At 40.7% G+C, this 19,950-nt stretch overlaps 1 protein-coding gene across 1 annotated transcript in view; it reads left to right on the top strand.

Annotated features, from left to right (window-relative positions):
• Positions 1-13,014: 13,014 nt before the first annotated feature.
• The window catches only part of znf830 (zinc finger protein 830), a 73,325-nt gene continuing 66,389 nt past the window's right edge, over positions 13,015-19,950 (top strand). Inside the window, exons 1-2 of the mRNA XM_069911949.1 lie at positions 13,015-13,158; positions 18,430-18,525. Coding sequence (XP_069768050.1) covers positions 13,036-13,158; positions 18,430-18,525 — 219 coding nt within the window. The 5' untranslated portion in view covers positions 13,015-13,035. The remainder of the gene's footprint in view (positions 13,159-18,429; positions 18,526-19,950) is intronic.

Raw genomic sequence — 19,950 nt, 5'->3', positions numbered from 1 at the left:
CACTTTCAGATGTACATACTTATCCCCTAAGATCTCACTATTCAATAACACTTCTTAGAGACCTGCCATTTACTGTTTGTCCTGGCCTGGTCTAAATTTTCAAAATGCATCATTCACAGATATCTGAATTAAGCCATCCCTTGGCTACTTTCCCAAATGATCTAAATCCTTCATACAGCCTTATTCACTGTTCACTGCAATGTTCAATGTAAGTTTATTGTCAAATACATGAGTGCAATGTAAAGATGAACTAAAATTCATATGTGCTGCAGCCAAACTTGCTGGTCCCTCACACTAATGGCATTATGAATAAAGCCCGTCAGCACCTCTACTTCCTCAAGGGTTTGCGGAGGTTTGCTATGACATCAGAAATCCTGGCAAATTGCTACAGTTGTGTAGTGGAAAGTGTGCTGACCATCTGTATCACAGTTTAGAATGGGGACACCAATTCACCTGAGCATAAAGCTCTGCAAAAGTTAATGGACACAGCCCCAGCCATCATATACAAAACCCTCCCCACCATCAAGAACATCTTCAAGGAACGCTGCTGTCGTAGAGCAGCAGCAATCATCAAGGATCCACATCACCCAGCACACATGCTGTTCTCGCTGCCACCATCAGGAAAGAGGGATACATGCCACAAGTCTCACACCAACCACCAAGTTCAGGAACAGCTGCTACCCCTCCATCATCAGACATCTCAACAACAAACTCAGAGACTCATTTAAGGACTCTTAAATAGTCACTATTATTTTTTTTCTCCATAGTGCAGTCAATTTGCTTACATTTCTTTATGATTTGTATACATTTTGGTTTGACCATTTGAGTTTATAGGTGTTTGTGATTACTCAGGTATGTTTAATTGCTTAATTGATGCAGTTATAAAAGAGCTAGACTTGCTTCTAAGCTTATGACCACCTTTGGAGTCTGTGGTTGCTATTTTTCAACACAAGGACCAGACGTGCCAAATTAAAGTCAAAGAAGTCATTATGAGGCTGAAAAACAAGAATAAAACAGTGAGAGACATCACCAAACCTTAGGATGACCAAAATAAACAGTTTAGAACATCATTAGGAAAAAAGTATATTGGTGAGCTCAGTAAATGCAAAGGGGCTGGTATTCCAAGGAAGACTGCCTTGACTGAAGACAGAAGATGTTAATGCCATCCAGATGGAGTGTCAATGAACAGCAGCCTGGCGTATGAGGTGTTGTTCTCTAGGTGGGTCAGGGCGAAGTGAAGCAACAAGGCTATAGCATCCTGTATAGAACCGTTTCTTCTACAGGTGAATTGAAATGGATCCAGCAACAGCAATCAAGAATCCACACCACCCAGAACATTATCTGTTCTCACTGCAGACATCAGGAAAGACAAATGGGTGCCACAAGACTCATACCACCAGGATCAAGGACAATTGCTACCCCTCCACCATCATACTCCTAAACAACAGACTCATCAGAGACTTTGCATTAAATATATACAGAATTTTTTTTTCAGTATGTTCCCCCCCCAGTTTATTTACATTTCTTTCTTTGTTTACATTTCTCTCTTTTGCATATGTATCTTCTTATTGAGTACAATTTGCACCTCCGATAATTAGAAATTCACCCTTGCCTGCAGGAATTAGACTCTCTATGTGCTGTCATGTATGTACTTTGACAATAAATTTGAACTTTGAGCCTATCAATCTCTGCCTTAAGTACACTCAATGACTTGGCCTCCACAAATGCCTGTGGCAAAAATTCCACAGATTCACCACCCTCGAGCTAAACAAATTTCTCTGCTTCTCTGTTCTAAGTGGACACCCTTCAATTATTAATTGTGCCCTTTTGTCGAGGACTCTTCAACCATGGCAATCAACGTTTCTACCAATTACTGTGTGTTATCTGTGTGAATCTGGTCCAATGGGTCTCAAGGGTAATAAGACTCGACGCAGCTGATTGAACAGTAGTTTTCATTTACACCTGTGGGGGAGTCGCAACAGGGGTAAAAAGATACATACATACATGCAATGACCAGACTAAACAATACACTCACAAGAACTTAGGATTTACAATCAAGTTACAACATACAATACCCACCACCCCTTCATATCCCTGGTAGACACGGCTTTTATCTAACTAAACTGGGGACACTATGCACACAATACAACAGCTCCCAACCCTTTGTCTGTGCACACCTTACCAACGATCCTATAGCGTTGCCCACAGTTCCCAACCTGGAGTAGAGGTTGGGTTTGTCCCAGAAGAGATAGAGGAAGATGGCTCACATATGGTGGGTTTTATAGTGCCATCAGTTGAAGAAGCCAGCCCAGGTATTAATGAGACAATTAAAGGGACCAATAAGCAGGTGCGCACTGACCTGTGGGCAAGGCTCGATCTTGATTGGCAGGTAAGGTGACTTCCGATTAGGTTCCAGATGGAGAGATCACATGCCCCTCCGTAAACCACATTCTCACCAGTTTTCAGCTGGAGGGATCACATAACCGTCCAATATCCACACCACACTCTGTGCACGCATTTCAACATTCAAAATGTTTCAATGAGATCTCCCCTCATTCTTCTAAATTCCATTGAGTACAGGCCAAGAGCTGTCAAATGTTCATTTCCAGAATGATTCATGTGAACATCCTCTGAATCATCTCTAACATCAGCATATCCTTTCTTAAACGAGTAGCCCAAAACTGCTCACAATACTCCAAGTGAGGTCTCACCAAGTGCCTTATAAGGCCTCAACATCATATCCCTGCTCTTTTCTTCCATTCCTTTTGAAATGAATGCCAGCACTGCATTTGCCTTCTTCACCATTGACTCAACCTCAGAAAATTGTCTGCTCACATATTTCTTCTATAAAATGCATGACCAAACACTTTCCAACATTGTATTTTATTTGTCACTTCTTTGCACATTCTCCTAATCAGTACAGGTCTTTCTGCAGCTTCCGTTTCCTCAATACTACTTACTCCTCTACCTATCTTGTGCAAGACAAAAAGATAATAAATATGAAAAGATTCACAGTTATAGTTAGTGCAAAAAAAAAGGTGGCATTACATGCAAACAGATCTTTGGTGGTCCTGGGTAGTTTATGGTTAGAGTTTAGTAGTACAGGAACATTCAAGTGCCTGATAGCTATTTGATAAATACTGTGCTTGAACCTGGAGGTGCTAGACATCAGGCTTCTGCATCTTCGGCCTAAAGGGATTAGTGAGAAGAGATGTGACCAGGATAACATGATCCTATATGATATTGGCAGATCTCTTAAGGCAGCGCCTCACATAGAAAATTTCAATGGATTGGAGATTGGTAGCCTTGATTAGGTTTGCCACTCTCTGCAGCCTTCTGCGTTCCTGAACCCTCGAGTTTCCAAACCAGTGTGTGATGCAACAAGTCAGTATTTTCCACAGAACACCTGTCGAAGTTTGATGGAATATTCAACAATATGCCAAATCTCATCAGACTTCTTGGGAAGTAAAGGCATCGATGCACCTCTTCACAGTTGGCTCAATGTGCTGGCTCCATGTGAGGTCCCCCAATATGAGGACTCCCAAGAACTTAAAGGAACTAACCCTAACTGTACCACCAAATTTGGTGTCATCACTAAACCTATTAATCATACCATCAATATTTTTGTCAAAATTATTAATATTTATGATGAAGTATAAAAGACCATGTGCTCATCCCTGCAGCACATCACTGTTATAGGTTTTCCATTCTGATAAACTTCTACCCTCTGACTCCTACCACCTAATTAATTTTGCATCTAATTAGCTATCTCAGCCGATATCCCAAATACAGTTGCTCCCCTACTTACGATGGTCCAACTTACAATTTTTCAAAGTTATAAAGGTTCGAATCCATATTTTCAATTTCGAAATCCAACCTATTCCTTCACTTGTGATATGTGGTATGCTACTCTCTCGTGATGCTGGGTCAAAAATTGATATCTTCCTGAAGAAGACTATGTCTGTTAAACCATCAACAAGTGTCAATGCCCCATTGCCTTCAACAAGTATTGATATGCACTGCATCCTACGAGCTGTTCTCGAGCATCATCAGAAGAGAATGAAATTGAAGAGCTTGTTGCTTTTGCATCCCCTCCATCCAGCAATTAATTTTAGTTCAATGCTTCAAACATTCTTCATGGTCAGTGTGCTTTCATCTGTGTATGTTAATGGCTTTTTCAGTATGGAATAAAGGTATTTAAAATGTAATTATAAAAAAATGGTAGGTGCGGTATTCTTTTTTGACTTAGGATGTTTTTGCCGGAATGTCATCTCTTTGTAGGAGCACTTATATTCTAGATCCAGCATTTCATGCACGATCTTATCAAAACCTTGCTGGTTCTTGTCCTCGTCAAGCCTCTTCATCGCCTCCTCAAAAAAACTCAGTCAAATTTGTGAGAAATTATCTCCACAAATAAAGCAATGCTGACTCATCCTAATTTGACTTTCCAAATACAGATAAATCCTGTTTATCAGAAAATCCTTCCTGTAACTTTCCCACCACTGCTCTGTAGTTCCCTGGCTTCTCCTTCTGAAATAACTGAGATCAATCATCATCCAAATAACTGAGATCAGCCATTACCCATGGCTGACAAAAATCTCTGCCAGAATCCAAGCAATCTGCACCCTTGATTCCTGCTATGTCCAAGGATATACCTTGTCCAGCCCTGGGAATTTATCTGCCTTAAGGTGCTTCAAGATGATAAACACCTCTTATTTGGTAATAATGATAGAGTTTACCTACAGCAAGTAAACCACCCCTTCAGTCCAACTTGCGCAAGCAGACCAAAATACCCCATCCACACTAATCCCACATGCCTTTGTTTAGCCTATATCCTTCTAAACCTATCCTATCTCTGTATCCATCCAACTTTTTGCTTAAATGTTGTGATAGCACCTGCCGCACCTACCTTCATCAATAGCCTGCTCCATACACTCACCATCCTCTGCATCAGCTTAATACAGTTTCCTCCCAAAACTCATGAGTTTTCTTGTCCTTCAACACAGTCAAATCAGGAGAAAATTTATTTAAGATCTGACCTATCTCCCATGATTCCACGTGAAGAATGCCACACTAATCCTTACCTTCTCCCTGATTACCCTTTTGCTCTTACTTTACTTGCAGAATCTTTTTAGATTCTCCTTATCTCCTCTCCCTGGGATATCTCATATTCCTTTCTATCCTCCTAATTTCCTTTTGGAATGTCAAGTCATCACCTTTATTATTGTTCAGATCATGCTCGCACAGTAAAGATGAGATAGCATTTCTCCAGGACCACAGAGCATATTTACATAAATATGTTAGGACAGAAGTTAAAACACATTGAAATATTAAAATATTTAAACATATACATTAAAAGTCCATGGTACATTAACCATATATGGTCTGGGAATTCAGGAACCTCCTAGATTGAAGGAAAAAGAAACCTGTTGCCCAATCTGGATGTAAGGTCCAGAGCGTTATGGTACCTCCTACCAGATGGCAGAAGGGAGAACAGTTTATGTGAGGGGTGTGTGGAGCCCTTCACAATGTTTATTGTTTTTTGCCTGCATCGAGTGTTGTAGATGTCCTTCATAGTAGGAAGAAAGTCCCCAATAATCTTTTCTGTTGGCTTCACTATCCCCTGTTGGGTCTTGCGGTCCGAGGTGGTACACCTTCCAAACCAGGTGATGATGCAGTTATACGAGATGCTCTCGATACATCCTCTGTAGAATGTAGTAATGATGGATGTCGGAGATGAACTTTCCTCAGCCTTCGCAGGAAGTAGAGGTGCTACTGGGCTTTCTTGGCTATGGAGCTGGTATTAAGGAACCAAGTGAGATTCTCCACCAAGTGCACTCCAAGGAACTTGATACTCTTGATGACCTCAAGAGTCAAACTGTTAATGGTCAGTGGAGCATGGTCCACCAGGCAATCCTGAAGTTGAAACCATCTCTTTTGTTTTATTAGCAACTGCACCTCATCTCTGTACACTGACTCCTCATTCTTACTAATAAGGCCCACCACGGTCATGTCATCAGTGAACTTGATGATGTGGTTCGAGCTATGTTTAGCTGCACAATCGTGGGTCAGCAGAGTTAACGTAGCCCTGGGGGTCTCCCCATGCTCAGTGTGATGGTCTTGGAAGTGCTGTTATCAATCCTGACTGCTTGAGGTCTCCCCAACAGGAAGTCAAGAATCTAATTGCAGAGGGAGGTGATTAGATCCAGCAAGCTCAACTTCCCTATCAGGTACTGAGGTATGATTGCGTTGAATGCCAAACTGAAGTCAATAAACATCATTCAAACATACAAGTCCTTATTTTCCAGTTGGTTGAGGGTGAGATGGAGGGTGGTGGCAAAGGCATAATCCATAGATTGTGACAGAGTATATAAATATGTTTTTGGGAGATAAATTGGGAAAGGTTTGTTTGAGTAGGTTAGATACAAACACTTTAAAACAGATCTTGTTTGAAATACTGGAGCTCTTCCAAATGTGAGACATATCAGGGCCTCAGAGCTTTTGCAAGAGCTTTGAAGAGTTCTCAAGAGACTTCACTAATGGATTGTTGTTTGCAAAAAGGCAAAAGATGAAAAAGTGGTATCGGAGCCGCCTTCTGTCTGGAAGAGAGCTTGCTGTTAAAAGAGGGTCATGTGGTTTTGTAAGCAGAGTCAAACAGGCTCTCTCAGAGAGAGACAGAGAGAGACAGACAGAGATCACTTGTACAGTGTCACAGCCAGCCAAAGTAGCTGGGACTGGAACAGGACAAGCTGGTAAGCATATGGAAATACCATCTGGAAGGTGGCCTGGTCAAAGCCTTTGTGGTTCATGCAAGAGGAGAGGACTGGCTATCTAATAGTTCACTTGGAATAAATGAAACAAAAAGGAACTCTGTAGTGACCTCAAAGAAAGAGTTATCATCTGGAGAACCATGGAGGGGCAAGTTTCGTCAGCAAGACACTGAAGTGACTGATGGAAGTACATGAGTTGTGGATGTCCTGGAATGAAAAAATCTCTCTCTGAAAACTGACAAGAACCTTCCTGAGCGGTAACCATTTACTTTTTAAGCACCAAAGCCTGGTGAACTTTATAAATGTTAAATTCTGTGCACAGTATAAGAATTGCCTGCAACCAGTGAACTTGGAGGAATGAGAAGTGAGATTCAACAACTTTTCTGAACTTACACACATTACATACACATGCACTAAGAATTAGAAGGGGGTTAAGTAAGTCAATAGAGATAAGTTAAAGCCTGATTCTATTTTCATGTTTACAAAGCAACTTTGTTTAACTTTTGTCTTGGTGAATATCTATTGCCTCTGGATTTATGGGTCCACTGAGCTCGTAACAGGATCTGTATGCAAATTGCAGAGGGTCTAGTGATGTGGGCAGCAGAAGCGTGATGTTCCCCATGATGAGTCTCTCAAAGCACTTCATGACAATGATGTGAGTACAACAAGGTGGTAGTCATTGAGGCAGGACACAGACAACTTCTTCGGCATGGGGACAATGGTGTTGGCTTTGAAGCACGAATGTGCCCCTACATACCTTATACTTATCAAGGAACTCGCTTAATTACAGTTGTCTATGGCTGACATATACTGTACCTTCTTTGTCCTATCCGGGTCCTCAATATCTTTCATCAACCTGAATTCCATAATCACAAGATATAAGAGCCCAAGTTAGTCCATTGAGTCTGCTCCCCATTCTAATCATGAGCTAATCCAACCTCCCATTCAGCTCCACTCCTCGATTTTCACCCCATAACCCTTGATGCCCTGACTAATCAAATACCTGTCAATCTCAGGCTGAAATACACCCAATGACCTCGTATCCACAACCACCTGCGCCAACAAGTTCAACAGACTCACAACCTTCAGACTAAAGAAATTTTTCCACATCTCTGTTTTAAATTGATGCTCTTTTATCCTGAAATTAAGCACTCTTATCCTAGAATCCCACACCATGGGGGAACATCCTTGCCACTTCTAAGGTGTCCAGGCCTTTAAGCATTTGAAATGCCTCTGAGGTCCCCCCTCAAATTTCAGTCCTCCAATGAGTGCAGCCAAGATTTGACACTCATTCCTTACTTGCTAACCCTTTCATTCCTGGTATTATTTTTGTACATCTTCTGTGAACCCTCTCCAACATCAGAACATCATTTCTCAAATACAGTGCCCAAAACTGTACACAATACTCAAAGTGCGGACTCACCAATGCTTTATAGAGTCTCAACATTACATCCCTGCTCTTGTATGCTATTTCTCTAGAAATGAATGCTCTAGAAATAGGGTATCTCATAGAGGCATTTTGAATGCCGAAAGACCTGAAAAATGGCAGATGGAATTTAATGCAGAAAGGTGTGAGGTGTTGCACAGGACAAACCAAGAAAGGATATAAATGGTAAATGGTAGGTCACTGAGGAGTGCAGAAGAACAGAGGGATCTGGGAATACAGATATGTAATTCCCTAAAAGTGATGTCGCAGGTGGATAGGGTTGGAAAGAGAGCTTTGGCATCTTGGCTTTCAAAAATCAAAGTATTGAATTTAGAAGTTGGGATTTTATGGCAAAGTTGTATAAGATATTGGTGAGGCCAAATTTGGAGTATAGTGTGCAGTTTTGGTCACCTAGCTACAGGAAAGATATCAATAAGTTAGAAGGAGTGCAGAGATTTATTAGGATGTTGCCTGGACTTCAGGAACTGAGTTACAGGGAAAGATTAAACAGTTAGGACTTTATTCCCTAGAGCATAGATTTGTGAGATATTTAAAATTATGAGGGGGATTGTGGTGGTACACCACCAGCCTACTGCAGGAGGCAACCTCTGTACCTGCAGGAGTGTAAGGGGACAGGACAACACCTGGCTGGCTGTCAATCAGTCATCATGAATGGATCAAGCCCCACTCGGTCGGGTGTCAATCACCCTCCGGGATATAAGCCTGCGTCGGCATCCCGAGGCCTCACTCAGAGTTCCTGCAGCCACAGCCAGCCTGGTTCTGTGGAAGTGTTTGTGGATTAAAGCCTGTTGTACAATCTTTATCTTTGTGTGTGTCTGATTCTGGCTAACAGCGCACCACAGGGATAGACAGAGTAAATGTAGGTAGGTCTTTTCCACTGAGGGTAGGTGAGATACAAACCAGGGGACATTGGTTTAAGGGTGAAAGGGGTAAAACTTATGGGGATCATGATGGGGAACTTCTTCACACAGAGAGTGGTTGGAGTGTGGAATGTGGCCTTAATTTTAACATTTAAGAAGAATTGGACAGGTACAAGGATGGGAGAGGTATGGAGGGCTATGGACTGGGTGCAGGTCAGTGGAATGAGGCAAAAAAAATGGTTTGGCACAGTTTAGAAAGGCTGAAGGAGCCTGTTTCTGTGCTGTAGAGCTCTATGGTTCTAACATTGCATTCACCTTTTTCACCAGCAATTCAACCTGGAGGTTAACCTTTTAGGGTCTCTTGCATGAGGACTCCCAATTCTCCTTTCATCCAAGAATTTTCTATTTTTTCCCCATGTAAATAATATTCTGCGCATATATTTCTTCTACCAAAGTGCATGACTGTTCACTTTCCAAGATGTATTTCATCCTCACTGCCCATTCTCCTAATCTATCCAAGTCTCTTTGCAGCCTTTAGGTATCCTCAGCACCACCCCCCCCCCCCCACCACCTATCTTGGTATTATCTGCAAATTTAGTCACAAAGCCATCTATTCTATTCCATAATCCAAATCATTTACATACAACGTAAAAAGAAGCTACCCCCAACATCAACCTCTGTGGAACACCACTAGTAACTGGTAGCCAACCAGGATAAGATCCTTTTATTCCTACTCTCTGTTCCCTGCTGACCAGCCAATGCTCTACCCATGCTAGTATCCTTCTCGTAATTTCATGCTCAATTTCTGGTTTTTTTTCCCACTCAGAGAACTTTTGAAAAGTCTTACTATGCAACATGGCCTAATGTAACTATCTATGTTGTATCTTTCTATTATTCTATCCTCATTATTCTATGTGATGCTGCTGCCTCACAGCTCCAGGAACCCTGGTTTTAACCTATCTTTGGTTGTGTGGAGTTTCCAGATTCTCCCTTTGACCATTCAAGTTTCTGCCAAGGACTCTGGTTTCCTCCCATTTCTTAAAGATGCAGTGCTAAGTTAATTGACTATTGTAAAATACTCCTTTGTATTAGACAAAGAAGCAAAGGGGATACAGTGGGCATATGAGAGAAATTATTTTGTGGCACTACAGGGGAGTAAGGAAAGAAGAATTGTAAGTGATGGAATTGATTTCCTGGGAGTCAGAGGACCTTTTGGTCCAATTGACCTTCAGTTTGTGTCGAAGCAACATACCTGTAAGCATAAAATTGGAACAGGAATAGTCTATTTATGTCTGAATGCAATCCTTGGCTAATTCATACCTACTTCATTTACCTGGCTTTGTTCTATATCCCTTGATACCCTTAACTAACAAAAGCTATCACATTTTTGACAAATGTGACTGATCAAGACTTCAAAGTCTTTTAGAGAAGACAGCTTCATATTTCTACCATCCTTTGAGTGAAATGTACTTCCTGATACCATTTGTAAAGATATTAAGTCTAATTTTTAAAGAGTACCTCTTTGTTCTGGATTTATTTCACCAGAAATAATATATTTCTTGTCTAACCTGCTGAATGTTTTTTCAATTGTTAAGATCTCAACCAGGTCATCCCTCAAATTTCAAAACTCAAGGAAACAGAAGGCAAAAATTGCTCATAATTTAACTCCTCTCCATACCTTTGCAAATTTGCATGACACACCCACCAAAGCCAAAATATCCTTCTTGAGTTGCACAAAACTAAATAAATTATCCACATTGAAATACTCAAAAGTTCTGGAGAAACTCAGCAGATCACACAGCTTCTTTCGGAACTAAAGGGTAATTGACTTTTTGAGCTCGAGACTAATGGTACGAGCAAAGAATTGGCAGGCGCCTGGATAAAAAGGTGGGAATAGGGGTAAGAAGAGGAGAGGGGGAAGAAGTGGCAGGGGGAAAAGCACAAGGTAACAGGTAAGAGGTTATAGGTGAAGAAAGATGGGAGGCTAAAAGATAAAAAAGCTGAAATGGTGGAGGAGGGGGAAAAGGAAGGGGGTGAGGAGCTGGAGGAAAGGAGGTAGAGGGAGAGGGAAAGAGAGAGTGACTCATAGGAGATTTATTGGAAACTGGAGGTCAATGTTAATGCCATCTGGTTGGAGAGATGGAACATAAAATGTTCCTCCAATTTATGGGTAGCCACAGATTGGCAATGCCTGCAGCCATGGAGAGAAATATTGGTGGGAGAATGGTGTATGGAATTAAATTTTTTGGCCACTGCAAGGTCCTTGATATTGCAGCGGACCGAGTGAAGATGTTGAATGAAACAATCTCAGACTGCATCCAATATCTATCTCTCTGACTGAGATACAAGAGCTTGAAAGCATGAACCAACAAATTCAAAGAGTTTGTTTTCTGCTGTTATCATACTCTTAAATAGACCTTTCTTTAGTAATGATGCTACACTCACACTGCTTTAACTGTACTTTGTCTTTGTAACCCCATACCCTGCACTTTTTAACATTGTAATACTAGACCATGCACTTTGTTTTATTATTACACAACCTGTTGTACTCAAGTATAGGTTGACCTTCAGTTTTCACTGTATCTAGGTATACATGAAAATAAACAATTAATAAGTATTTATTTGTGATGTCCTGAAATGGACATAATAAAAACATTTTTTTGGGGGGGGAACACACTGCTGGAGGAACTAATAGGTCAAACAGCATCTGTGACAGCCTGCTGATGGTGAGTGTTTCATGTCATGATCCTCCATCATGACTTGAAACATCGACCCATCCCTTTGTCTCCACAGATATTGCTTGACCCCTGCCCTGCTGAGTTCCTCCAGCAGTTTGATTTTTTGCTCTATCCACACCAGATCCTGGAGTTTGCTTGTGACCATTGGTGATGAGGCACAACGCCAGATGATTTAGTAGGTCTAGCCAGGGAACCACCCACAGTGTCCATCATGTCCTCATCTCTCAGTGATTGCAGGGCATTCCCTGCTGATGATTGCCTGTTGGCCTTATTGTCACAGATGTTCGTCTGGACAGGTGGTGTGGCAAAGTCCAGCTGACTCAGACATTGCATGCCAATGAGGCCAGGCCAATCCCAGGGACCCATTTCTTCCATTTGTTTTAAAGTCATCAAGGTACAATTTCTCACATTCCCTTTAAATTCACCTGGTTCTATTTCTCATGCTTGCTTTAAATTCACTCTGGCCCTTTTCTCATGTTGTTTTAAATGATTGGAGCCCTGCTTCCTGTGTTTTCTTTATATTCAATTGGTTCATTGCAAAATTTATTACACTGCAGTGTAACATAATAATAAAAAAAGAATGAAAAATAATTAGCATAATATCCAACATAGAAGAACATCTGCCCACCCAGTACTACCAAAAAAAAACCAAGTGTTAATATACAAGTATATTAACAGTGTGAATGACTATGAGAATAGAGCAGCAAAATAATTTTGATCTTGATAAATTAGGGAGCAGGCTCTTTTTTTTACATTCTTGCTTTTAAAAAAAACCAGGAGAAAAGACTGAGTTACAAAGCTCAGGGAGATGTTGCAAAAATAAATAATCTCCTCAAAAAAATGGCAATGTAAAACATTCAAAAGATCCGTGCCAATAATCAGGTTGCAATTGTTGGACTTTTTCACCACATTTACAATGGTGAGACACTTCAAAAGTTCTTCAACTGCCTTAGAACTATGAAAAAAGTTTGAAATACTGTGGTATTTGAAAACTGTATTTATTCATGTGCTTATTATAAGTAAAATATTTTTAAAAATTATTAGAGAAAAGCAAATCTTTACCTCTGGCACATAAGCTTTGATCAAGAGTGTAATGGCTATTTTAATCCTTTTTCTTTTGCCCCACCCCTCTTCCGCCTCCACCAATCAGTGGAAGCGACGTCACGCGACAGGAAGAAAACACTTCCTGACGCCAAGGGGAAGTGATTCTTTCAGCGAAGATGGCGGCTGCAGGCAAGCCGAAGAAGAAAGTTGTCAACCAGCAGGAACTGCGGCGGCTCATGAGGGAGAAACAGCGTTCGGCGGCGGGCAGTAGAAGAATTGAGTCCCCGCTCGCTAAATATCCTTTTGGAGAGGCCAGAGTGATGAAGGGAGTGAACCCGTTGCTGATCTCCCAGATCCTCGACCTTCTCAGTTAACAAACAAAAGCGTCAACTGGGGGAGATCCTGGTTGCAATCATTCCTTTTCATAGCATAGAGCTGAAAATTCAGTACACGTCTGTACTCAAACCAAGCCACCCCCCACCCCCCCCCCCCCCCCACACACACCTCCAAGTGTTTTCATCAAAAATGTTCACAGAATCGCATGAAATTATGAAAATGTAGTTTTTAGTCCCCAATACTTGACTCTTAAATAAATTGCCTGCATCGAAATGACAGGTTGAATTTCTGAAATGGTCCATGGACGTGACTTCCCTTTGCAGACCTGAAAAGGAGGCAAAACTAATAAATGAATCTACCTATTGTGGAATTGCTTAAATAATTCTTTTTTATGTGCAAATTGATCATAATGGTAGATTGATTTAAAATCCATTATAAAATGGGACTGGGGACTATTTAATACATTTATGATTTTTCTGATGTTAAGACATGTCAATAATTCTCTCAGTACTATTCTTCCAAATGTAATGTGGACCCTTTGCACTCTTTTATGACTTTTTCCATGATGTATGTAACACCACAGACATTGGAGAATGATTAGACATCCTCAGAACTCAATGAATCCTGATTAAACATCCTAAATTGACAGATCATACAGTGCCTTTGTGTAGCAAAGGTAAAGATACATCACCAATGTTTTGGCCAAAATGTTGAAGTATCTTTACCTTTACTACATAAAGGCGCTGTTTGACCTGCTGGGTTTCTCCAGCATTTGTGTGTTTTTTCACTTAACCACAGTGTCAACAGAATCTTGTGTTTTACCCCTAAATCAGCAGAGTGTGCTTTAGTTAATAGTGTGTGCATTGTTGACACATTGAATGAATGCCTTATCAGTAAATCTATTATTGGTGTTAAACAGGAAAGTCTACAGACACTGTGATTGTAGTTTAATACACAAAAGTGCTGGAGAAACTCAGATCACACGCAGGATTCAAACCCTGGTCCCGGTCGCTGGCACTGTGCCACCCCAATAATGTGTGAAATGCTGTAGAAAGACATTTGGCCAAGCTGCCATGCCAGTACTGCTGCCCTCATCAAGCAGTGATTAAATCAGATCTCTGCCACATCTCATAATTCGCATTGATCATGTTAAATTACATCACCTACCTTGATGTAAGAGTAGTTGTATTGTGGACACTCCAAATTCCTGGTATTGTTGGTTTCCTTTACTGCAGGCCATCATTAGTCGCATTCTGTCTTCATTCGAGCCCCAATTTATGGCTGATAACATTTTCTTAACAGAAACTGTTTCTTCCTAAATATGCAGGTGATTTTGGATCATCAATAGATTTTCCTGACAGAAATTTCCAGCAAGCACATGAAATACTCCCTCAGTGAGACTGACTGCCAGTTATTTTAACTGGCCAGCACTCTACCATTGAGAAAGGCATGGAAGCTCATGAGTTCAGGGGAAGAAACTGGAAAATATCAACATTACGAAGAAAGTGATATTGGAGGCCCTGAAAAGCCTAATGTAAATAAGTCCCCAGCACCTGACCAGGTGTATCCTGGGATGATATGGAAAGTAAGGGATTAGATTACTGAGGCTCTTGTGAGATTTTTTTGGGGTAACGTTGAGAGCCATGGATGAAATGGTAGAGGTCTAGAGGATAGCTAATGTTATGCCTTTATTTAAGAAGGCAGCAGGGATAAGCCATATCACTACAGATCATTGAGCCTTGAAACACTGCTAGTTCACTCCCATGATGCCTCAGCAGGTCTCCTGACTGTCTTAGAATGCAGGCCTCCTGGCGTTAAATTCTATGACTATGTCCAGGTATCTCTCAAATATTTTTGGTTCACTCTTTCAGCATCTATCTATCTCATGGCAGCCATAGTGTGTATTGCTGGTATCTGGCCACCATTGGAAATGTGCCTTTGACAATCATTACGTTTTCAGTTTGGCACAAAATAAATTGCCCAAAACTGTGTTCAGCTGGTTGTGCTCTCAACTGGAAAAACTTGATTCTCTTTCATTGCATTTCTGAATGCAAATAATTACCAATGTTATTCTGGCCAATTTCATGATTGTATGGAGGAAACTGAAAGAGACCCACATGATTACAGGCTGATAGGCAGCTTCCACAATTAGCACAGGAGGTTCTAGAGATAAGCTAGACTGATGGAGATGTGAGGCACGATTTGACTGAAGTCATTAATTTTATGTTTGTTAGTAGAACGGCAAGTTTTCTCATAACAACAAAGCAATTGCTTTTTAACTTTGTAAAAGTTGTTTTATTTTAAACAATAACTTTCAGGGATAATGGATACAGATTTATTTATGAAAATATATGCCAAAAACATGTTTTTGCACAATGTTTCATAATATTTAATTGCCTTCTTATTTGATGAAAAACAACACAAACTTTCATGCTGAAAAATTGCATTCATCCATGTAATCAGATGACGTTTTTTAATCAAAGGTTCCAGGAGCAAATCCTATATCAGAATTCAACCAAAAAAAGTCTAGTTTTGCCTATCAATGGAAATACTACATTGATGGGAGAGGCAATAAATTGTGGTCCAGTGTATTTTTTCAGATGGACAAGCAGCTTTTGTTACTATTGAAGTTCCAGCAACACTGTAACAGTCATTGTTACTGGACGATAATCCTGCACCCAAGACTATTTATCCACTAGCTTGGATTGGTTGTTGTGGAATTTAAGATCAAGTCATTGAAAAGTCTAGAATTGAAATCTTGATATCAGTAGTGGTAGATACAGGAACATCTGCAGACGCTGTGATGGTAGTGCAATACTCAAAAGTGCTGGAGAAACTCAACAGGTCACACGCATCTTTACGAAATAAAGGATAACCAACATCTCGGGTCTGAGTACTTTGTCAAGGTATGAGCAAGAAGCTGGCAAGTGCCTGAATTAAAAAGATGCAGACGGGGGGGAGCAGAGAAGGAAGGAGCAGAGCCTAGGGCACAGACTAACAGGTAAGAGGTAATGTGGATACGGGTGAGATGGCAGATGAGGGGGAAAAAAACAAAGAAATGTTGGGAGGAGATGGTAGCTCTCTGAATGGAGCAGGAAAGGATAGGAGACAGAGGGAAAGAAAGAAACTCTCATGAAAGGTTCAACAGAAACTGGAGAAGTTGACACTAATGCTGTCAGGTTGGAATGTGCTCAGATGGAATTTTAGGTGTGGTTTCTCAAATTTGTGGGTAATCTCAGTCTGGCAGTGCATAAGGCCCGGATTGACATGTTGGTGTGTGGAATTAAAATGGTTGGCCACTGGGAGGTCCCTGTTACACAGTGGACAGAAGCGAAGTGCTCAATTAAACAATCTACCAGTCTGTGTCCAGTGTCCAAAGTAGAGGGTGTGCATTTATCCAGATTTGAAGTGGACTTCTGGCAAAGTCTTTCATTAATTAGACTTGTTTTTGGCTTGCAAGTTGCATAATAAGGGCATCAGTACATCAAGAATGTTGATAAATACTGGGAATCAATAAGGATCTAAGGAGTGAAAAAATAATAATTCAAGCAATGGAAATTCAATGTCAAAAAGAGGCAATGGAGTGAATTCAGGGAGGAAAAGAATGACAGAAACCTTCTGAAGTGCTGGGATATCCCTACCCTAGTCTCCTATTTGTTAAATCCCTCTCTCGTATCTCCTCCGTTTCCCGCTCATCTGCACTGGCACCCTCTGCCCCCAGACACAACAAACACAGAATCCCCCTCATCCTCACCTACCACCCTACCAGCTTCTGCATCCAACACATTATCCACCAGAATTTCCGGCACTTACTACAGGATCCCACCAGCAGACACATTTTTCCTTCTCCTCCCTTCTTGGTCTTCCCCAGGGACTGCTCCCTCTGCGATTCCCTCGGGCACTTATCCCTCCACACCCATTGGACACTTGGCACCTTCCTCTGTGCCCGCAGGAGGTGCAAACTTGTGCCCACACCTCCTTCCTCACCATGGTCAGGGGCCCCAAACAGGCCTTTAAAGTGAAGGAACACTTCGCTTGCACATCCAGAGGATGTATTTACTGCATCCAGTACACCATTTGTGGCATTCTCTACCGGTCGCAGACTGGGAGATCGCTTTGCTCAGCACCTCCGGCCTGTTTGCTACCACAATGACTTCCCAGTGGTCAACCATTTCATTTCCAAGTCACATTCCCACTCTTACACTTGACCTTGTGTACTGTCCCACCCTGACCACCTGCAGATTGATGGAACACCTTATTTTCTGTCTGTGCACTCTCCAGCCAGATGGCATTAACATTGACTCTATTGCTTCCCATTAAATCTGCTTGCTTTTCCTGCCTTCCCCCTTTTCCCGTCTTTCCAGTTCTTTTACCCACTCAACCATCTCCCCTCCCCATCATTGCTTCTCCCCTCCCTCCTTTCTCCACATATCATCTCTTGCCTTTGCCACCCCTTGCCCTACCCCCACCCCCACACTCTTGTTCGGATGCTTGCTGACATTTTATCATACTTTAATGAAGGGCTCAAGCCCAAAACGTTGGTTATGTTACCTTTGCTACATAAAGGACACTGTTTGACCTACTGAGCTTCTTCAGCATTTTGTGTTTTTTACTCCAACCACAGTGTCTACAGAATTTTGTGATTTACTATCTATTAAATCTTATATTTGAATTGATTGTGATGTTCACAAACATTTTAAGAAGACTGAGCAACTATTTAAAAAGCTATATCTATTAAATAAATCAGTATGGTGTACAATAAAAAAGCACTGGAACATGAATACATTGAAATAAAGTAAAAAGGAAATTAACTTGTACTTGCCATTCTCTCTGCAGTTCTTTATTCACACTTAAATCATTGAGCTTATTAAGCTGTGCACTATCCAGGTTTATCAGGTCAAATGTGTGGCATCTTATAAGGACTGTGGTGGTATAGGCTAGGGGTCCAGGGATAAAAAGAATTGTGAAGTGGAAGGCTGAATTTTAGTATGTGCTTGGAAGTCCAAAGGGTCCTCTTGCTTATGTCTCTATATGACTGATACATCTGAATGGACCTTCCAACTTTTAAGTAAAATATCTGGTTCATCGTTTCTTTTCCTTTACCCACTTTAAAACTTTGACCTTTTTTTGCATTTATACTTCATACGTTAGCATATATTAATGACATGTTTGCATTTGAATTCTTCCATAAAATTATTTCTTAATTTGGTTTACCTTAACCAATTTAAACATATAACAGTTTAGGTCATCTTAGCTGTGTGATTTGCAGTATTCCAGTAAAAAATGAACTTCTATGGCAGACGCACATTCTGGGGAAACAACATAAAGAGGTAAGAATGTAGTTACTTTGCATAAATTCCACAAAATCTGACATTATAACCTGCTATTTGTGCATTGTCAGTTTTGCCTTTATTTTTAAACATACTTAATTGGCTCAATTACTGGGAACAATGTCTTTAAAATAGTTAGATTATTCATTTTTTTGATAAAGGAAAACTAAAAGGAAGATGCTTGCACAATGTCCTCCAAATAGTTGGTCCATTATAACTGCATGTGCAGTCCTCAGCAACTTGGTTCCCAGTGAAAGCTCTGATGACCATGTCAAGTTAAATTAAAATCAAGAAACACAAAATTGTAGGTGCTGAAATCTTGAGTGAACAGTGAGAAGCTGGAGGAACACAACAGATCAGACGGCATAATGGTGTAAACATTTCTGGTTAGATGCTTTATTGAGACTAAAACATGAAGGAGTGATATCAAGTATATCGAGGGAAAAAGAGGGAGAGAAGCAGTAGAGGGGATGAGGTGATAGGGTATTGGACACAAGGTGGGAAAAGTGGAGAGACAGTAGAGAGGAAGATTTTTGGGAGGTTGGGGGAAGAGTTCAAGAGAAAAGAACAGGGCGTGTCATATGATGACATAGAGTTAGACTGTAAATCCGTACTCTCCTCGAAAAAGTTGAAAAAAAGTCAAAAAGGTTGAAAAAGTTAAGAAAAATATAAAAAAGGTCTGAAGATTTTTTTAAAATTTAAAATGTCACCAAAGAAAGAAAAACCGGTTGCAGTAATACAAGAAGTTGAGCAAGATCAAGATAAAGAAGAAAGGCCTACCTCGAAGGAGGATCCAGGAGATGTTCGGAAGGTACTGCGGGGAGATAAGCCAGGAGCCAGGGAGACCTCTCTCCCGACAATGGCTGCCTGCTACGTGCGAAGAAGTGGCCACGCATGCGCGAAGAGTCGCGCAAGGGCAAAATACTAAAAATTGAGGCAATTTTAAAAAAAGACTCGAGGCTTCCAGCTCCAGTGGACAAGAAGAAAATCAAGAAATATGTTCTGAACAAGAATTTATGGACAAAATGATGAGGAAAATTAAAGAGTCATTTATTTCTACAGCTGATATGAAAAAATACATGCATAATTTCCAGCAATATATGATGTTATTAATGGAAGAAGTTAAAAATGTGGAGAGAGTATAGCTGAAAATAAGAATTTTACAAGGAAAGTAGAAAAACTAATGCAGCAGGTGGACAAAAGATTTGAAGTTCTGGATGAAAAAATTAAAAGAAAACATTTTGAAAGTACAAGTAGAAGCGGCTGCAACAAAAAAACAATTAATGCAAAAAATTGATATTTTAGCAGAAAGAATAACATGAAGATTGTTGGGCTTAAGGCAATGAAGGATAGGAAATTAATAAGTTTTTACAGCGTTGGATTCCAGAATCTTTGGGGGTAACTGAATTTCAAGGATACATTGAG

Source organism: Narcine bancroftii, chromosome 1, assembly GCF_036971445.1.
Source record: "Narcine bancroftii isolate sNarBan1 chromosome 1, sNarBan1.hap1, whole genome shotgun sequence".
Lineage (NCBI taxonomy): Eukaryota > Metazoa > Chordata > Chondrichthyes > Torpediniformes > Narcinidae > Narcine > Narcine bancroftii.
The sequence above is the reverse complement of the archived record's forward strand: the minus strand, read 5'-3'. Positions and strand labels throughout refer to the sequence as shown.